General features: G+C 39.6%; 2 protein-coding genes across 3 annotated transcripts in view; one reads left to right on the forward strand and one right to left on the reverse strand.

Moving 5' to 3' along the window:
- LOC145487638 (uncharacterized) overlaps positions 1 to 16,665 on the reverse strand; it is a 152,607-nt gene that overhangs the window by 78,941 nt on the left and 57,001 nt on the right. For both annotated transcript variants that reach the window (XM_081466455.1, XM_081466454.1), the window contains 34 exons: positions 16,095 to 16,220; positions 15,477 to 15,602; positions 14,890 to 15,015; positions 14,473 to 14,598; positions 14,175 to 14,300; positions 13,938 to 14,054; positions 13,640 to 13,765; positions 13,372 to 13,497; positions 12,965 to 13,090; positions 12,694 to 12,819; positions 12,341 to 12,466; positions 12,093 to 12,218; positions 11,896 to 12,012; positions 11,668 to 11,793; positions 11,121 to 11,246; positions 7,777 to 7,902; positions 7,398 to 7,508; positions 6,910 to 7,035; positions 6,634 to 6,759; positions 6,162 to 6,287; positions 5,647 to 5,772; positions 5,376 to 5,501; positions 5,100 to 5,222; positions 4,815 to 4,940; positions 4,143 to 4,268; positions 3,754 to 3,879; positions 3,186 to 3,311; positions 2,648 to 2,770; positions 2,199 to 2,321; positions 1,858 to 1,983; positions 1,597 to 1,722; positions 1,404 to 1,520; positions 949 to 1,071; positions 19 to 144 (listed from right to left, as the gene is read on the reverse strand). In XM_081466455.1, the coding sequence (XP_081322581.1) occupies positions 19 to 144; positions 949 to 1,071; positions 1,404 to 1,520; positions 1,597 to 1,722; positions 1,858 to 1,983; positions 2,199 to 2,321; positions 2,648 to 2,770; positions 3,186 to 3,311; positions 3,754 to 3,879; positions 4,143 to 4,268; positions 4,815 to 4,940; positions 5,100 to 5,222; positions 5,376 to 5,501; positions 5,647 to 5,772; positions 6,162 to 6,287; positions 6,634 to 6,759; positions 6,910 to 7,035; positions 7,398 to 7,508; positions 7,777 to 7,902; positions 11,121 to 11,246; positions 11,668 to 11,793; positions 11,896 to 12,012; positions 12,093 to 12,218; positions 12,341 to 12,466; positions 12,694 to 12,819; positions 12,965 to 13,090; positions 13,372 to 13,497; positions 13,640 to 13,765; positions 13,938 to 14,054; positions 14,175 to 14,300; positions 14,473 to 14,598; positions 14,890 to 15,015; positions 15,477 to 15,602; positions 16,095 to 16,220 (4,230 nt within the window). The remainder of the gene's footprint in view (positions 1 to 18; positions 145 to 948; positions 1,072 to 1,403; positions 1,521 to 1,596; positions 1,723 to 1,857; positions 1,984 to 2,198; positions 2,322 to 2,647; positions 2,771 to 3,185; positions 3,312 to 3,753; positions 3,880 to 4,142; positions 4,269 to 4,814; positions 4,941 to 5,099; positions 5,223 to 5,375; positions 5,502 to 5,646; positions 5,773 to 6,161; positions 6,288 to 6,633; positions 6,760 to 6,909; positions 7,036 to 7,397; positions 7,509 to 7,776; positions 7,903 to 11,120; positions 11,247 to 11,667; positions 11,794 to 11,895; positions 12,013 to 12,092; positions 12,219 to 12,340; positions 12,467 to 12,693; positions 12,820 to 12,964; positions 13,091 to 13,371; positions 13,498 to 13,639; positions 13,766 to 13,937; positions 14,055 to 14,174; positions 14,301 to 14,472; positions 14,599 to 14,889; positions 15,016 to 15,476; positions 15,603 to 16,094; positions 16,221 to 16,665) is intronic.
- The window catches only part of LOC145487654 (neuromedin-U receptor 2-like), a 128,326-nt gene that overhangs the window by 13,352 nt on the left and 98,309 nt on the right, over positions 1 to 16,665 (forward strand). The gene's annotated exons all lie outside the window — the stretch shown is intronic.

A 16,665-nucleotide genomic window follows, 5' to 3' on the forward strand; every position in this document is an offset into this window, starting at 1 on the left:
GCAAGAACAAATATTTACCTGTGCAGCTTCTTCCATCACCCCGATATCCACTTAGACAGCGACAGATGTAGGATCCATCAGTGTTGTTACATAGAGCTTTGGAATCACATTGGTTTGTATCAGGGCTGGAACATTCATCGATGTCTGAAATCAGAGCAGCTGTAGATAAATTTTCTGTCTCAAAGCGACTAACCTGAAGCCACCAAGAAGAGTTTGTTTGACAAACAGAGGCGTCAAACCGTCTTTATCTTTTTTATTTAAAAAGAAACTCCTTTTCGATGGACACGTCCCAACATGGTTTATGGTTCATTCAAATTTTACTCTAAACACCGCGCAGCCGTTGGCTAAATGCGTTGGAACTAAAGAATCAGAGTTAATTTTCAGATCTAAGTGTAAACATTTCAGTAGTTATATTGAGTTCAAGACCAAATCTTAATTGAAACGTCTGCTGTGATGTTTCCACTACGTGGTGATATGGGTATTGAAAGAGAGCAATCAAGCAAATAAACACAAACTGGGTCCGTTTATTTAAAAATAGCAAGAGAAAAATGGCCTTGACAATTCCCTGCCCCTCCGGTGTACCCAGGGGCACAACTGCGCGAGTAAGACCCGATCGTGTTGACACAGTTCTCATTAGCTGCGCATGTGTCATTTGTCTCCTTGCATTCGTCGCGATCTGTTGAAAAAGTACACTCAAACGTTCATTTTAAGATGCAGCAATGTCATTTTACATGCAAATGAGAAATTTAGTGCAGGAAAACGTGTACTATACTTAATTATATCCCTCTACAATCACACTCTTTCGAAATATCACACCAAAAAGGCTCTTCTTCAACTAACAAAGTACAAAAAACTAAATTTTCGTATGAGGTGGAAGAAGTTCAAAAATTAAGGGCTAATTCGTTATTATGCAATCAAGCATTTCTATATAATGGTATGAACAATTACCTACGCATGTCCTGCCATTACCCTGAAAACCCTGGATACAGCGGCACACGTGACTTCCCGGGGTGTTGGAACACAGCGCATTTACGTCACAAGAATTTCCTCCATTGTCACATTCGTTGATATCTGTAAAATAAAATCTATGACTTCAGTAATTAGAACCAACTCTCTGTCGACCACTCCTTCATTAGGTAGTGTTAAAATGTATATTGAAACTAATGGCAACTCTATGGGCAATATGATACTGCGCGAGTACCTGATCTGCGATGCAATGAATTGCCACGAATTTATCCCAAGAACGTCTATAAACGCGATACATTTTAACCAATTTGGGTTCTAACCCTTCTTCTTACTACTGGACAGTTGGCGATTCATCACTTTGATCACAATATTATGAGCAGCAGTCTTAAAATAGTCTTGTACCGTTATAGGAGAAGCAACAGAAAACAGAACGCTACCTGCACAGACGTATCCATCACCCTCAAACCCAGGACTGCATTCACACATAGGACGTCCGCCACTTTCCAGGCAATTCGCATTTGGACCACAAGATGGGGAGCAGCCGACAACGATGGCTGAAACGTTAAACAGTTATAACTTTGAGTTGTGAATATTCCACCACATTTGCAGTAGATATAACAAAAAATATACCTGTGCAGTTTCTACCATCTCCCTGATACCCACTAAGACAGCGGCAGATGTAGGATCCCTCTGTGTTGTTACACAGAGCGTTGGCGTGACATTCGTTTGTTTCAGGGTTTGCACATTCATCAAAGTCTAAAGTCGAGGAGAAACGACAGACATGGCAGAGGATTAATTCCATCCTATGTAAAGAATCAAGCGTATGGTCTTTTCTAAGGAAATGTTGCCTAAAGATGCATCAGACATATTTGTTACGGCATAAATATTTACCTGTGCAGTTTTTACCATTGCCCTGATATCCACTTACACAGCGACAGACATACGACCCTTCAGTGTTCGTGCACACAGCATTGGAATCACATTCGTTTGTTTCAGGGCTTGCACATTCATCGACGTCTGCAATTGGGGTCAAAATAAGAAAATTAAATTTCAATTTTCAATGCAAGTTAGGGAAGAAGCTGTTTTCTTTTCTTTTTTCAGTATTTTGCAATCGTGTAAGTAAGCTTGTTTAGACTTTGCGGTGTTCATAGCCATTGCTGGTAAGGGCTCAATGAAACAAACGTTAGGATCAAACGGAGCGTATTAAAAAATACGTTACAGCGAAAAATAACCTTGACAATTTCCTGCCTCTCCAGTGTACCCAGGAACACAAGTACAAGAGTACGATCCAGGCTTGTTCACACACTCTTCATTAGCTGCGCATGTGTCGTTGCTCTCCCTGCACTCGTTGCGATCTGTTTTAAAGAAAGTAAAATCGAAACAAAGTTAAGCGGAAAACTAGGCTAGTAATTCATTCAAATAAGCGTTTCGATCCACTAGAAAGTGCAGTGTCAACAGTTTTGTGCTGCAATTCTTTTGAAACGTCTATAGTTAACGACTTATTTCGTGATCAAAATCCCCCATGCCGAAACTACCCTTCTTGCAACAGCACAAATCGTAGTGACGCTTGGCTTTATTTGTATTCCCATATCACATTGTTAATAGCTTTAGATCACGAGCAAAAGAGTTACAGCTGTGTTAAGATAAAGAACGATGAAAGCATGTTTATAAACTGACTTACCTACGCATGTCCTGCCATCTCCCTCAAAACCCCGAATGCAACGGCACACGTAACTTCCCGGGGTATTGGAACACAGTGCATTCGCGTGACAAGAATTTTCTCCATTTTCACATTCATCGATGTCTACACAACACAGAGAAGAATAATGATAAAGCGCCTAACCTATTGATCACTCGGACGGTTTTGAGGACATAAAACCCTGCGTGTCTTTTCCACAAGCTAAGGGACTAACACAGACAACGCAACAATCCTGTTTCCTCAGCATAAAGTAGCGAATTGTACTGTTACTCTCAATGACTGAGATGCTATAGTGCATCGGAGGTAGCTCTTAGTATTACATCGCATCGCATCGCCCCAACTACTATTCGGTATTTACATTATACGCCTGAGCAGTTCAAGTGCCATGCTCAAGAACTGTGTTTTCTTTGCTTAACACAAGATCAAGCGCAGTGCATGTTCCGACACAAGGTTCGAGCTGTAGATCTCCAATTCGACGCAATAGCGCAATAATAACAAAAGCTTTACGAAGAAAATTCACCTGTGCAGTTTCTTCCATTACCCTTATAACCACTAACACAACTACAGACGTAGGATCCTTCAGTGTTGTTACACAAAGCGTTGGGGTCGCACTCGTTTGTTCCAGAGCTTGCGCATTCATCTACGTCTACAATTAAGAACCAAACATGAATGAGAAAGATTTAAATTTTGTTGTCGCCAGCGTAGTACGAAGAAACGAAACTGACTCCCCAATACGAGTTGAACCCATATGGTGAACTATTCCTTATAACATTTTCCTTTAAAGCCAACTATGATCGATGACGGGTTTACTCAAAGGGAGACGTTACAAGCCTGATCCATCCACAGCAATCTTGACAATTTCCCGCCCCCTTCCGACTCATCCACTGTACCCAAGGGCACAATTGCATGAGAAGCACATACTTTTCTGCACAGGTGTGGTTGTCTATACATCTCTCCGTAATCTGATGATATACTAAGTGACATGCTACTTTTTCGTCAAAATTATGTTGTAAAATAATGTTAACTTTGCCAAGAATAACTATTTCGCTAACTGCATATAAAACACATAAAACAAAACAGATATTTACCGGTGCAGTCTCTACCATCTCCCTCGAATCCTTTGAGACAGCGACAGATGTAGGATCCGACAATGTTACTACACTTGGCGTTTGGATCACAGTCGTTTTGTTCCTCATCGGCGCATTCGTCGATGTCTAAAATTGTAAAATACTTTTATCAACTACAAACAAAGACATGCGCGGGACGCCATGCAGAAAATGATAGTCTCATAAATCTTTTGCGAGACACTCCTTTGTTTCCAGGGTTGCACATATACTGATGTCTGTGATTAATACAAAAGATAGATTTTGAGGTGAATAACTTTGTTTGAGGGAGCTACCAAATTTCGTCAGCCAATGGTTTAAGCAGCACGGGTGAAGAAGTCACAATCAAAAACATAACTACAAGAAATATTTACCCGTGCAATTTCTTCCATCACCCTGATATTCGCTAAGACACGAGCAAACATACGACCCTTCAGTGTTGGTACACAGAGCGTTAGGATCACACTCATTTGTTTCGAAGCTTGCACATTCATCAACGTCTATAATCATAGATAAAAGATAGATGTTGTTAATGTAGTTTCGAAAAACCGCGAAGATTCTTCAGGTAAAAGAGTTTTAAGCAGCAAAGGCGAAGAAGTCAACACCGAAGAAACCATTGCAATAATTATTCCAAATGTTTGAAACAGAGTGTGATACAGGTCAGCCAAATTACATGCAGATGATCCGCAACTTTGAAAGTGCGCGCCTTAATCAGCTTTTCTTCGGCCACAACGTTTTAAGTTGTACTACAGTCACAAACGCACAAGCAGAGCTGCCCTTCAAAGTAAAGAACAAAAATAAAAAAAAATAAAGGCGTCTTTTTTTAGTGTCCAAAACTAATATATAACGGGCACTTGACAGCTCGAGAGAAAAGAAAGAGCAAAACCTTTTTTATCTACTTAATGAGAGCGGGACACTAATATCTTTTTCTAATGAGAGTCACAATCGCAGCCTGTCTGGCTAGAATCCCACACACACTAACCTTCAGGTCACTAAACAACAACTTACATACTATAACTTAACATAACTTTCAAACAGATATTTACCTGTGCAGCTTCTACCATCACCCTGGTATCCACTGAGGCAACGACAGACGTAGGACCCTTCAGTGTTGTTACACACTGCGTTGGGGTCGCATTCGTTATTTTCAGAGCTTGTACACTCATCAATGTCTGTGATTAGACAAAAGATAGGTATGGACATTGAAATTAGGCAACGTTGGGGTGAGATAACAAAAAAGACTGGTACACGAAAAATCCAGCAGTTTTGCAATCTCTTTGCCTTACAATACTTTTTGATTAACCAAAATTATCCGACAAAAGTTTCCCCACCTGTACATATTTTCTCGTCTCCTGTAAATCCTCCACGACAACGGCAGACATAGGATCCTTCAGTGTTGGTACACAAAGCGTTAGGGTCACATTTGAGCTCTTTATTCTCACACTCGTCAATGTCTGTAATTGAAGATAGCAACAATTAAACATTTGACATTCTCACTTGCGACAGAAGTAAAAATCGCTGTTTTTGAAAGAAGAGGTTAAATTTCGTCATGCAGTTAAAATGGCTTAAGCAAGGATGAAGAAATTAAAACCAAAGAAACAACTTACCTGTGCAGTTTCTTCCATCGCCCTGATAACCACTAAGACAACGACAAACATAAGACCCTTCTGCATTTGTACACAGAGCATTTGGATCACACTCGTTTGTTTCTGAGCTTGCGCATTCATCTACGTCTATTATAGATAGAAGATGAATGTTAGCATCATGGATTATTCAGCTTGGAAAACCTTCACACCAAATTTCGTCATGCACTTTAAAAATTTAAAACAGAAAGAGTGGAGAAGTTAGCAGCAAAGAAAAACTAGAAGAAATCATTACCTGTGCATCTTCTTCCATCACCCTGATATCCACTCAGACAACGACAAACGTAGGATCCTACTGTGTTTGTACAAGCAGCGTTGGGGTCACACTCGTTTGTTTCAGAACTTGCACATTCATCGACATCTGGTTTATGGATGAAAGGTAGATGTTGTTTAACAATTATTCCTCGAGTGCCCGTTGGATATGAGACGGTAGATAGCTAACGAGGCGCGTAGCGCCGAGTTGGCTTTAATCAATTCATATCCAATAAGCGCGAGTGGAATAATTGTTTTATTAAAAAGGGCCCCCAAATATAGATTTAACTAAACTAAAATAAGACTAAAAACGCCCCAAAAAATCACCCGTACGCCTGTCATATTTGTAGAGCATGGTATAATGGTCCATAACTCATGATGGCTAAACCAATAATAAAAAAAAACTATCGAATTGCATAATCCAATGGTCAAGTGTTTTAAAGCAATAAGTTTAAGCTCTGAAGCAATAACACAGCCATTAAGACAAATCTCAATTACCTGTACAGTTTCTACCATCACCCTGATATCCAGTAAGACAAAGACAGATGTAGGATCCGACAGTGTTGTTACACAGAGCGTTAGGATCACACTGGTTTGTTTCAGGGGTTGCACATTCATTGATATCTGTAATTAAGGACAAAAGATGGTATTGGTTTATTCCGCTTAAAGAAAATATAATCTTTCATATAATCACTTGTATCATCACCATCTACGGGTATATTACGAACTCACGACGTGACCAGCTCTCAGTGAGCTTAATAGCTCGGTTGTTAGAGCAATGCACCTATATCGCAAAGGTCATGGGCTCGAATCCCCTTAAAGCTAGATTTTTTTTTCAGGCTTTAATTTCACAACTGCTTCAGTTGTATATATAACTGACAAGACTAATCATGTCAGACTTAATTCATTATTCAGTTAAAAATGCTTTAAATAACAAAGAAGAAAGTAAAAACAAAGAAACAATTTATACCTGTGCAGTTTCTCCCATTACCCTGATAACCACTGCGGCATCGACAAACATAAGATCCTTCAGTATTTGTACACTGAGCGTTAGGATCACAATCGTTTGCTTCAGAGCTTTTACATTCATCTACATCTATAATTATGGATAAAAGATGGGTGTTGGCATTATGGATTATTCAGCTTAGAGAAAAACATCCCAAATTTCGCCATGCCGTCTAAAATGTTACAACAGAATGGGTGAACAAGGAGTCCACAGCAAAGATCAACTAGAGGAATAATTTACCAGTACAGTTTCTGCCATCACCCTGATATCCGTTCAGACACCGACAAACGTAGGATCCAGCTGTGTTTGTACAAAGAGCGTTGGGGTCACACTCGTTTGCTTGAGAGCTCGCACATTCATCAATGTCTGTAATCAAAGATGGATGTTAGCATCATAAGTTTAGTATGGTATGGATATGTTTTCTACCTTGCATAAATAAGGTTATGGTATGGTATGGGTATCACATGGGTGTGGAATGGGTATGGTATGAGTACCGTATGGATATGGTATGGGTATGGTATGGATATGGTATGGATATGGCATAGATATGGTATGGGTCACCGAAATGTTTCTATTGGTTAGTTCCTAAATCAGAAGTAAACAACCACTGCGTGTTATGTGCACGTCAAAATGGCCAAAATAAGCGAACAAAAACTTGCAACATGGCACTTTGTCAAGTTTCATAACAATTCTCCTATGTTAACTATGGAATCATGCAACAGCAGTACCTGTGCAATTGTAGCCATCTCCTGTGTATCCACTTGAACACGAACAGTATGGGAAGATATCATCTTCAACGCAGTATGAATTGTCACCGCACTTAGGGTTACAGCCAGGAACTGGGGAGTAAAAACTCAACGGTGTTGAAAGAAGTCAAAATGAAAGATTACCTTACCTTACTGAGTGTAAGGAGGCGCGACAAGAGTCGCGTATTCTCCTTACATTTTCTCATTTCGTATCCACTCCTCTTATCCACACAAAGGAAATCTAATGCTTTTACCAGCAACGCTTTCATTTCTATTCCTAAAACTACGTTTAGCAAGAACAAATTGTGAGTTTGATGTCACGAAATCTCTTCCTATTATATGCGAGTCTTCAATATCTTACCTATACAGTTCCGGCCGTCTCCCTCGTAGCCTAGGAGACATCGGCAGATGTAAGATCCATCGGTGTTGGTGCACAAGGCGTTGGGGTCACATTCATTTGTTTCGTCACTTGCACACTCGTCAATATCTACATAGGGATAGAAAACGTTTACCTATAAACTTGCACAATGTCCAAGTGCTTTCTGATTCCCACTTTTACATTTAAGAATAAAAAAAAACATCAACCATCTGGATCCCTGTCTTAAGAGTCCCTCTCCATAAAAATGGAAAATAACTCGGCAAGGGTCGAAAATTCGATTTCGCTCATATTTTCATGGTAGATAGGCTAGGGCATGACAAAAACTACTGGATAGTTTTTTGGGCAAAATATCCTTTTATTTCAAAGAAATATGCAAATTACCAAATTCCGTTAAAATCGTCATTTGACGCACCATTTTATTAAACAAGTTCGAGAGCCTCGCATGCAAAACCACATCATTCTTCCGTCTTTAAAACACTCAAATATTTTTGTGCAATATTTAAATGTGTACTGGGTTGGTTTTAGGGAATGTTGCATTGTCTTTTTGGGTGCAAAATAATTAAATTTCGAAGCCATGTATTTCATTCACTTTAAAGTACTTTGTGAATATAATTGATTTTTACCATGTGCGAAACCTTCAAATGGATTAAGCTTCTGGTGGTTGAATTGCAGAAGGATGATCTACAGATTCCTGTAAAAATTTCTTTGGGCAAATGATTGTGAGCGACGCGAGAGCTTTTCAAAGTACGTCAAAAATGCAAATATTTGACCGTTTCCTCGTCAAATTTCAATTTACGAGTTAGACATATATTTTAGCATGCGCCACATGACTTGACCAACGTTAAGTTGAAATAGACACAGAGCTGATAATTTCGAAATGTTCTAACCTCATTTGCTGTAAAAGGCAGCTCCAAAGCCGATTTAACGTGTTTCTCTCACCATTAGTGGCACATAAAGCAGAACTTTGCTTTTGTTTACATAACGTCTGATGTACATCGCCAACTGTCAACTTATTTAATGGTCGAATACCATGAATCTGTGACCCTCTTTCGACACATATGATCAACACTGCATCTAAGTCAAAAACGGCTAAGTCATTTGTAGATAGTTGCTTGCTTTGCACTACACCAAAATATTACGTTTGATCATGATGGTTTGATGGCTTGAATCCTTACTTGCAGCGTTTCCTTGTTCGTCACGCAATGCTGTTATCCCATTTTAGGGGGTAGGGGTTGGACAATTTCTATCCTAATACATAGGGTTCCGTAAGGCTGGGAACCACTGGGAACACACAATCGTGTTGAGAAGGGAGAGGTTAAATTAAAAAATGAGAAGAATGAATAGTTTACCATTGCCCCTGTTGTTATCTTTTACTCGACCACCGCTACCTACATGCCCTGCGTAATACTGTAACGCTAAAGTCATACCTAGGTCTTTTCGCGCTGTGCAATTATTTTTGGTTTACATGTAATACAGTGGGCTACCCCCGGGGAAATGGGTGGTGAGCGCTTAATGAGGCTAGCCGCTTAAATAGAGGTTGGTGTACCTTGAATATTTAATTTTTTATTATCGGGTTATAAATTTCTTGGCGAACATAGAGCCAATTCAAGGCAATCATGATAGACGTGTGTTTGAATTATCACTCGTCATGCACCTTCAATTCCAGACTCTTATCTGCCATCGCCCTTTCCAAAACAAAGTGTTTAAATGTTGGGTGGCCGCTGAATAGGGGTAAAGACAATAATGAAACCCTTATCGGAACGAACAAGTGGTGGCCGCGGAGGTAACCGGTGAATAGGTGTTTTAGTTACAATATTTTACTGACAATAATTTTGGACTGTATTAACAACAGTCCTCTATTTTCTGTTACAAACATACCAATGCCTCGCCACTAGGCAAACAAAATACGCCAAATAAAATGGCACGGCCAGGGCTATTTACTCACGTAATTACTAATTAAATTTAGTCTGTTTTTCTCATGAATTAGACACGTTGTGATTTCCTGTTTTTATTTCAGCCAGTTCTTGCTCCATTGATCTATAATTTGTTTCATGGCGATTTTTTTAAAATTCTAGTGAGTACAGGCACTAGCTTTATCAGCTGTTGTCTGAAACATCAAAACGTACAACAAACGTGATTTGGACCGAGGCCACGTACACTATAGAATACGATTATATAAATATACACATATTATTATATATATGAACAAACAGATGAACAATGATTAAATTGTTTCATTTATCCTGAGAGTGCTCTATACAAAATGGATCAAAATGTGCAGTATATGCCGTGACAGCATTGCGTGACGAACAAATAACGGCTGTAAGATTGTGCTGCGCCGACACGCTTATCAGCAATGGTCAGCAATCGATCAAACGTATTATTTTGGCCCAGTGCAAAGCAAGCGACTATCTACACATGACTCAGCCGGTTTTGACTTTGATACAGTGATGTTCATATGCGCAGAAAGATGGTCACAGATTCATGGTATTCGACCAATAATAGGTTGATAGTTGGCGATGTACATCGGACGTTAACCCTGTGTAAACAAAAGCAAACTTCTGCTTTATGTGCGACTAATGGTAAGAGATCGACTAGAAACACGTCAAATCGGCTTTGGACCTGCCTTTTGCAACAAATAAGGTTAGAACATTTCGAAATTATCAGCTCTGTGTCTATTTCAGCTTATTATAGGTCAAGTCATGTGGCGCATGCTAAGATATATGTCTAACCCGTAAATTAAAATTTAACGACGGATGGTCAAATATTTGCATTTTTGACGTACTTTGAAAAGCTCTCGCGTCGCTCACAATCATTTGCCCAAAGAAATTTTTACAGGAATCTGTAGATCATCCTTCTGCAATTCAACCACCAGAAGCTTAATCCATTTGAAGGTTTCGCACATGGTGAAAATCAATTATATTCACGAAGTACTTTTAAGTGAATGAAATACATGTCTTCGAAATTTAATTATTTTGCACCCAAAAAGACAACGCAACATTCCCTAAAACCAACCCAGTGCACATTTAAACATTGCACAAAAATATTTGAGTGTTTTAAAGACGGAAGAATGATGTGGTTTTGCATGCGAGGCTCTCAAACTTGCTTAATAAAATGGTGCGTCAAATGACGATTTTAACGGAATTTGGTAATTTGCACATTTCTTTGAAATAAAAGATATTTGCCCAAAAAACTATCCAGTAGTTTTTGTCATGCCCTAGCCTATCTACCATAAGAATATGAGCGAAATCGAATTTTCGACCCTTGCCGCGAAATTAAGAATTTGTCTGATTTTTACAGGCAGGCACTCTTAAGTGCAACTTTACCTGTGCAGTTTACGCCATCACCTTGAAAGCCAACTTTACAGCGACAGGAGTATGACCCATTTGAGTTGGTACATACAGCATTCAGGCCACAGTCGTTTGACCCAGCATTTTCACATTCATTCACATCTGCGTTTGTCAAAGAACGGAGTATTTTTAACTCAAACAAGGTTTCACTTTACAAGTACATGACGTAACAGACGTCTTTCCTTGATGATAACTTAAAACTGAAAATTCTAAACAGTTTCATCAACTTAAGGGTGTATGCTAAGATATCGTCATTGCTTTTTTAGTGGGCATAGAAAACAAACGAAGGTCGGAAAGGAGGTTGTAGTATAAGAGGGAATTTCAATCTCTTTTCCCGTTCGCTAGTCAAAGCGAAAGTTAAGTACTCTTTACTCTGCCGTGATTTAACAATTACTTTTTAGTGAAGTTATATGTATTTCCAACTAACGTAGAACATCTAAATGCAGTTTTGAGTGCATTAGCCTTAAATCAAAATAGCGTGACAGAGCAGGACCTTAGTCTTTTAACTGACAAGATTCCTTACCAGCGCAAAATTGACCATCTCCCTCGTAACCTCTAAGACAGCGGCAGATGTACAATCCCTCAACGTTAGTACACAGGGCATTGGGGTCACATTCGTGGAGCTCAACACTCTCGCACTCATCAATGTCTGCATTTAGTGCACAAGAGAGAAACAACTTAAAATGATTTCGTTCCCGTCACGTTTTGGGTGGGGGATATTTGCCAAATCACAACTCATTATAAAACCAACCTGAACAGTTGTATCCGTCTCCTTGGAAACCAGGATTACACACACAAACAGGTAATTTACCACTTGTCTGACAACCAGCATTGGGACCACAAGGTGGAGAACAGCCAGGGATTACCGCTGAAAAGTGAAACTAAAAATGACTTCCAGTGCTAAAACTTTAGACCGTATCAGTGAACCGCAAATGAGAAGATATTTACCAGTGCAGTTTCTACCATCTCCCTGATATCCACTAAGACAGCGACAGACATAAGACCCTTCAGTGTTGGTACAAAGGGCGTTGGGGTCACAATCATTTGTTTCATTATTGGCACACTCATCTTTATCTGGAAACGAAAGAAGGAATAAAACACAATAAGACCTATCCCGGGTGGTTGATGGCTTTTGAACTGAGAGAAGCATATTGGGAAGTTTCACTACACCAGACGATAAAACACAAAAACACTACCTATACAAGTCCTTCCGTCTCCTTCATATCCCACCAGGCAGCGGCAGACGAAAGACCCTTCGGTATTGGTGCACAGAGCACTGGAGTCGCACTCGTTTGACTCAGCATTATCACACTCGTCAATGTCTTCATAAAAAGAGAGGAAAAGACTGTTATATGGGAGCAAGGTTTGTCCATCATTTGATATTTCCCTTTAAATCGGTTTAAGTGAAGACACAAACAAAAACATTTGGAACACGTCGGAGAGCAAGAGGTGACGGCTGGAAGGTTAAAACTAACAAAACACAACACACGTCGAGATCTGAAATTTTGTGAAAGTCAATGAAACAAATCAAAACTAAGAAAATACTTACCAGTGCAGTTTCTACCATCTCCAGCATATCCTCTTCTACAGCGACAGACGTAAGATCCTTCAGTATTGGTACACATTGCGTTCAGGTCACACTCGTTTGCTTCAGGGGTTGCACACTCGTCAACATCTGGTAGAAGAAAGTTGTAACGTGTTGAGATCATTCCCTATGGCAGTCCACTTTACCCCAAAGGAGTACTGCGGTCCATATCAGAGGCTTTTTGAAATGACTGGTCAATATGGAAGTGAAGGTCTACAAGACTAAGACATTTTACCTATGCAGTTTTTGCCACCACCAGTATATCCCCTTTTACAGCGACAAACATATGACCCTTCAGTGTTGGTACACATGGCGTTTGAATCACATTCGTTGGCTTCAGCGCTAAAACATTCATCAATATCTGCTAAAACAAGCGATGATAACTAAGATGCAACTTAGTACAGTATAAATGGTTCTTCTATGCTGCTTTAGTTGAAATACTATCCTTCATAACACAGGTTTTCTTTTTTAACACTTTCGCAATGAAGTCGTAGGTTGATGACGGCTCATAGCTCAAGCCACAGCTCTTACGCAAGAAATGAAACTTTAGGGGATATTGGAAACGGAGTAGTACTATATAAAAGTTGAAGGCTTCATACAATGTAAATGGTAGTGGAGGATTCCAACGCAAATATATTTTACCTGTACAGTTTTTGCCATCTCCAGCATATCCCCGTTTACAGCGACAAACATACGACCCTTCAGTATTGGTACACATGGCGTTCAGGTCGCATTCGTTTGCTTCAGGACTTGTACACTCGTCAACATCTGAGAAAGAAAGTTGTAACCTGTTTTAGTTCATTCCCTATGACAGTCGATCCCAATTTACGCCAAAGGAGTTCGATCAGAGGTTTTTTTGAAATGAAAGGTCAATATGGAAATAGAGGTCGATAACACTAAGACATTTTACCTGCGCAGTTTTTACCATCTCCAACATAACCCCGTTTGCAGCGACAGACATACGACCCTTCAGTGTTGGTACACATGGCGTTGGAGCTACAGTCATTCACTTCAGCGCTAGCACACTCATCAATATCTGCAAAACGAAATTAGTTGGTAGGTTGTGGTTGATGGGTTATTAATTAATTTACTGTGCACGGAAATTACGAATTACGAACCTCATCTTTGTAAACGTATCTAACTAATAATGTATCCCACAAAAACTGACAAAAATATAGAATGCTGTTTTAGAAAACTGTATAACTGACCTATGCAACTCTGTCCGTTTCCTTGGAAACCAGGTTTGCAAACACACACAGGGAGTTCACCACCGTCATCGCAAAACGCGTTTGGGTCACACAATGGAGAACAGCCAGAAATCACGGCTAAAGAAACAACAAATATGCACGTGTTATCATTACAATAAAATAACTATTCAGCATCTTCACGCCGCCCGTTACAGCTGTCTATAATGAAACGCTGCGAGATATAAAGTTTGTAAATACCTGTACAGTTTCGGCCATCGCCCTCATAACCTCGAATGCAGCGGCACATGTAGGATCCATCAGTGTTGGTACATAGGGCGTTGACGTCACACTGATTTGCTTCAGCACTTGCACATTCGTCAGTGTCTAAATAAAATAAGTACGTTTTTGTTGATATTATTTGAATTCTAAGCAAAATTAAATACCATTTTTGGATAGACTTCTAAAGCTGTCGGCTCAGATCCCAAAATAGATAGCTATAGCGCAGATAACATTTCATAATTCGGCTAAATATTTTGAAATCATACACTTTTCTTACCTGTGCAGTTTTTACCACTTCCGACATATCCTTTTTTGCATCTGCAAACGTACGACCCTTCAATGTTCGTACACACAGCATTTGAATCACAATCGTTTGTTTCGCTGCTTGCACACTCGTCCACGTCTGATTAAAAAAAAATAATAATAATAACGCGTCGTTATCAATATATGAAAGTTAGCGTGGAATAACAAAAATGTTCTCAAGTTTGTTCCCCCTTCCCAAGCTAGAAAGATCAAATCTATCAACATATCCACGCATACTTTTGTTTTTACCAACATTGATTTTCGACGGTGGTTTGCTCGACAATTTACGTACACTTAACAAGAATTTGGTAAAAGTCTGGTGGAACGCGAAGAGGGTACCTCTGTCGGCTACTAATAATGAGACTATTTCAATGCCAAGTAACTTGGATACCTGTGCAATTTCTACCATCTCCTTCGTAACCCCTACGACAGCGACATATGTATGATCCTTCAGTATTGGTACACAGAGCGTTGGGATCACACTCGTTTGATGCAGGACTTGCACATTCATCGACATCTGAATGAAAACATAATTATATTACTTCCTGAACTGGTTTTCATGAACTTTTGCTGGTCTATATCCAAAATGGGTTTGGTGAACAGAAAGCTTACTCCCAGATGACACCTGTGGGCTCCCGTTAATTCAAAAACGATGGACCAAATTAAGAGCGATCTTCGTATAACCCAGAAGGATAAGTACCAGAAAGGCCGAGACTGTATTATCATCTCCTTTCATGTCCCTCGAATTAAACATAATTATTTCCATTCTACTGCACCTTTGTTGTGATAAACGTATATAAGTATTATCATATGAAAGATAAATTAAGCAAATACGGTCCACCTCTAGTAGCCTAAGTCTCAAACCTGTGCAATTCTCTCCGTCTCCTTAGAAACCAGGTCTACAAACACACACAGGGAGCACAACAAACAGAGTAGATAAAGACCAGAATGTAGACTTACACTGAAAAATATCAATACCTGTGCAGTTTCGACCATCACCCTCATAACCTCGAATGCATCTGCAGACATAGGATCCTTCAGTGTTGGTGCACATGGCATTGGGGTTACAGTCGTTCTTCTCATTACTGGAACATTCATCGACATCTATATTATTATGAGAAAACAGTGACAAAAACATTACGGTAAGTGAAGGTAGTTCTCTTTTAAAGAAACAACATCAACAACGATCAAGGGAAAAGTATCGATATAACAAAATGCCTGATAACTTCAGTGTCGTTATGGGCCAAGCAAGTGTTTAGTAACGGCAGTTAATGTAGCATGTGGGTAATTTAAAATACGTAAACAGAAAGCTACTTATACATTTGTTGTCTCACTCTAGAAATATAGTTTGTTAGTCCAGTTTTGGCTCTCTCTCTATCATGCTACCTTTTCAAGACAAAGATACCCTCTCTTTAGAGAGGGTAGCGTTGCGCCACAGAGAGTACCAGCACTGAACCATTTGTAAGTTTTCCAATAAACTGTCGAGTTGTAATATATCGTAAGTAGCCTTAGATTGGATCCAGAACAGTTAAGATCCCATGAACATCTCAGAGTATGCCTTTGCCTGAGATATTACGGATACCATTTACTTTTCACCTGTGCAGTTTTTGCCGTCCCCTTTAAAGCCCCGGATACAGCGACAGCTGTAAGAACCTTCAGTGTTTGTACACCAGGCATTAGGGTCACACTCGTTGGTTGCAACACTAGCGCACTCGTCAATATCTGTAAATTCGAAGGAGAAAAAAAAATAAAGGTGTACTTTTGAAGACCATTAACACTGTACCTGTACAGTTTCACCCGTTCCCCTCATATCCGCTAACACAGTGAGAGAAGTACAATATTATGTAAAATATGTACAGATGTAAATTATTACGATCCTTTCTTGTGCAGTTTAAAATTTCTAGCAAATGGGAAAGCGTTTAAATAAGGCGAGTGGAAATAATGTGAGTGGCGACATCTGCGAGGCAACTCTGGCATCTCCAGGGAAATGAAGTGAGGTACCAAAGATAAAAAGAAACCACTTAAATTGCAATACCGATATACGAAGCTGACCTCGATACCCAGTCTTTTCTATTCTTCAAAAATGTTATAAAGTTTAGTCCTAAAGCGCGGCGCCGTGGCTAGTAACAGGAAAACCGAGGCACTTGCCTCAGTCTCTTTTTCGTTT

The sequence above is a fragment of the Orbicella franksi genome, chromosome 5, assembly GCF_964199315.1.
Source record: "Orbicella franksi chromosome 5, jaOrbFran1.1, whole genome shotgun sequence".
NCBI classification, from domain to species: Eukaryota; Metazoa; Cnidaria; class Anthozoa; order Scleractinia; family Merulinidae; genus Orbicella; species Orbicella franksi.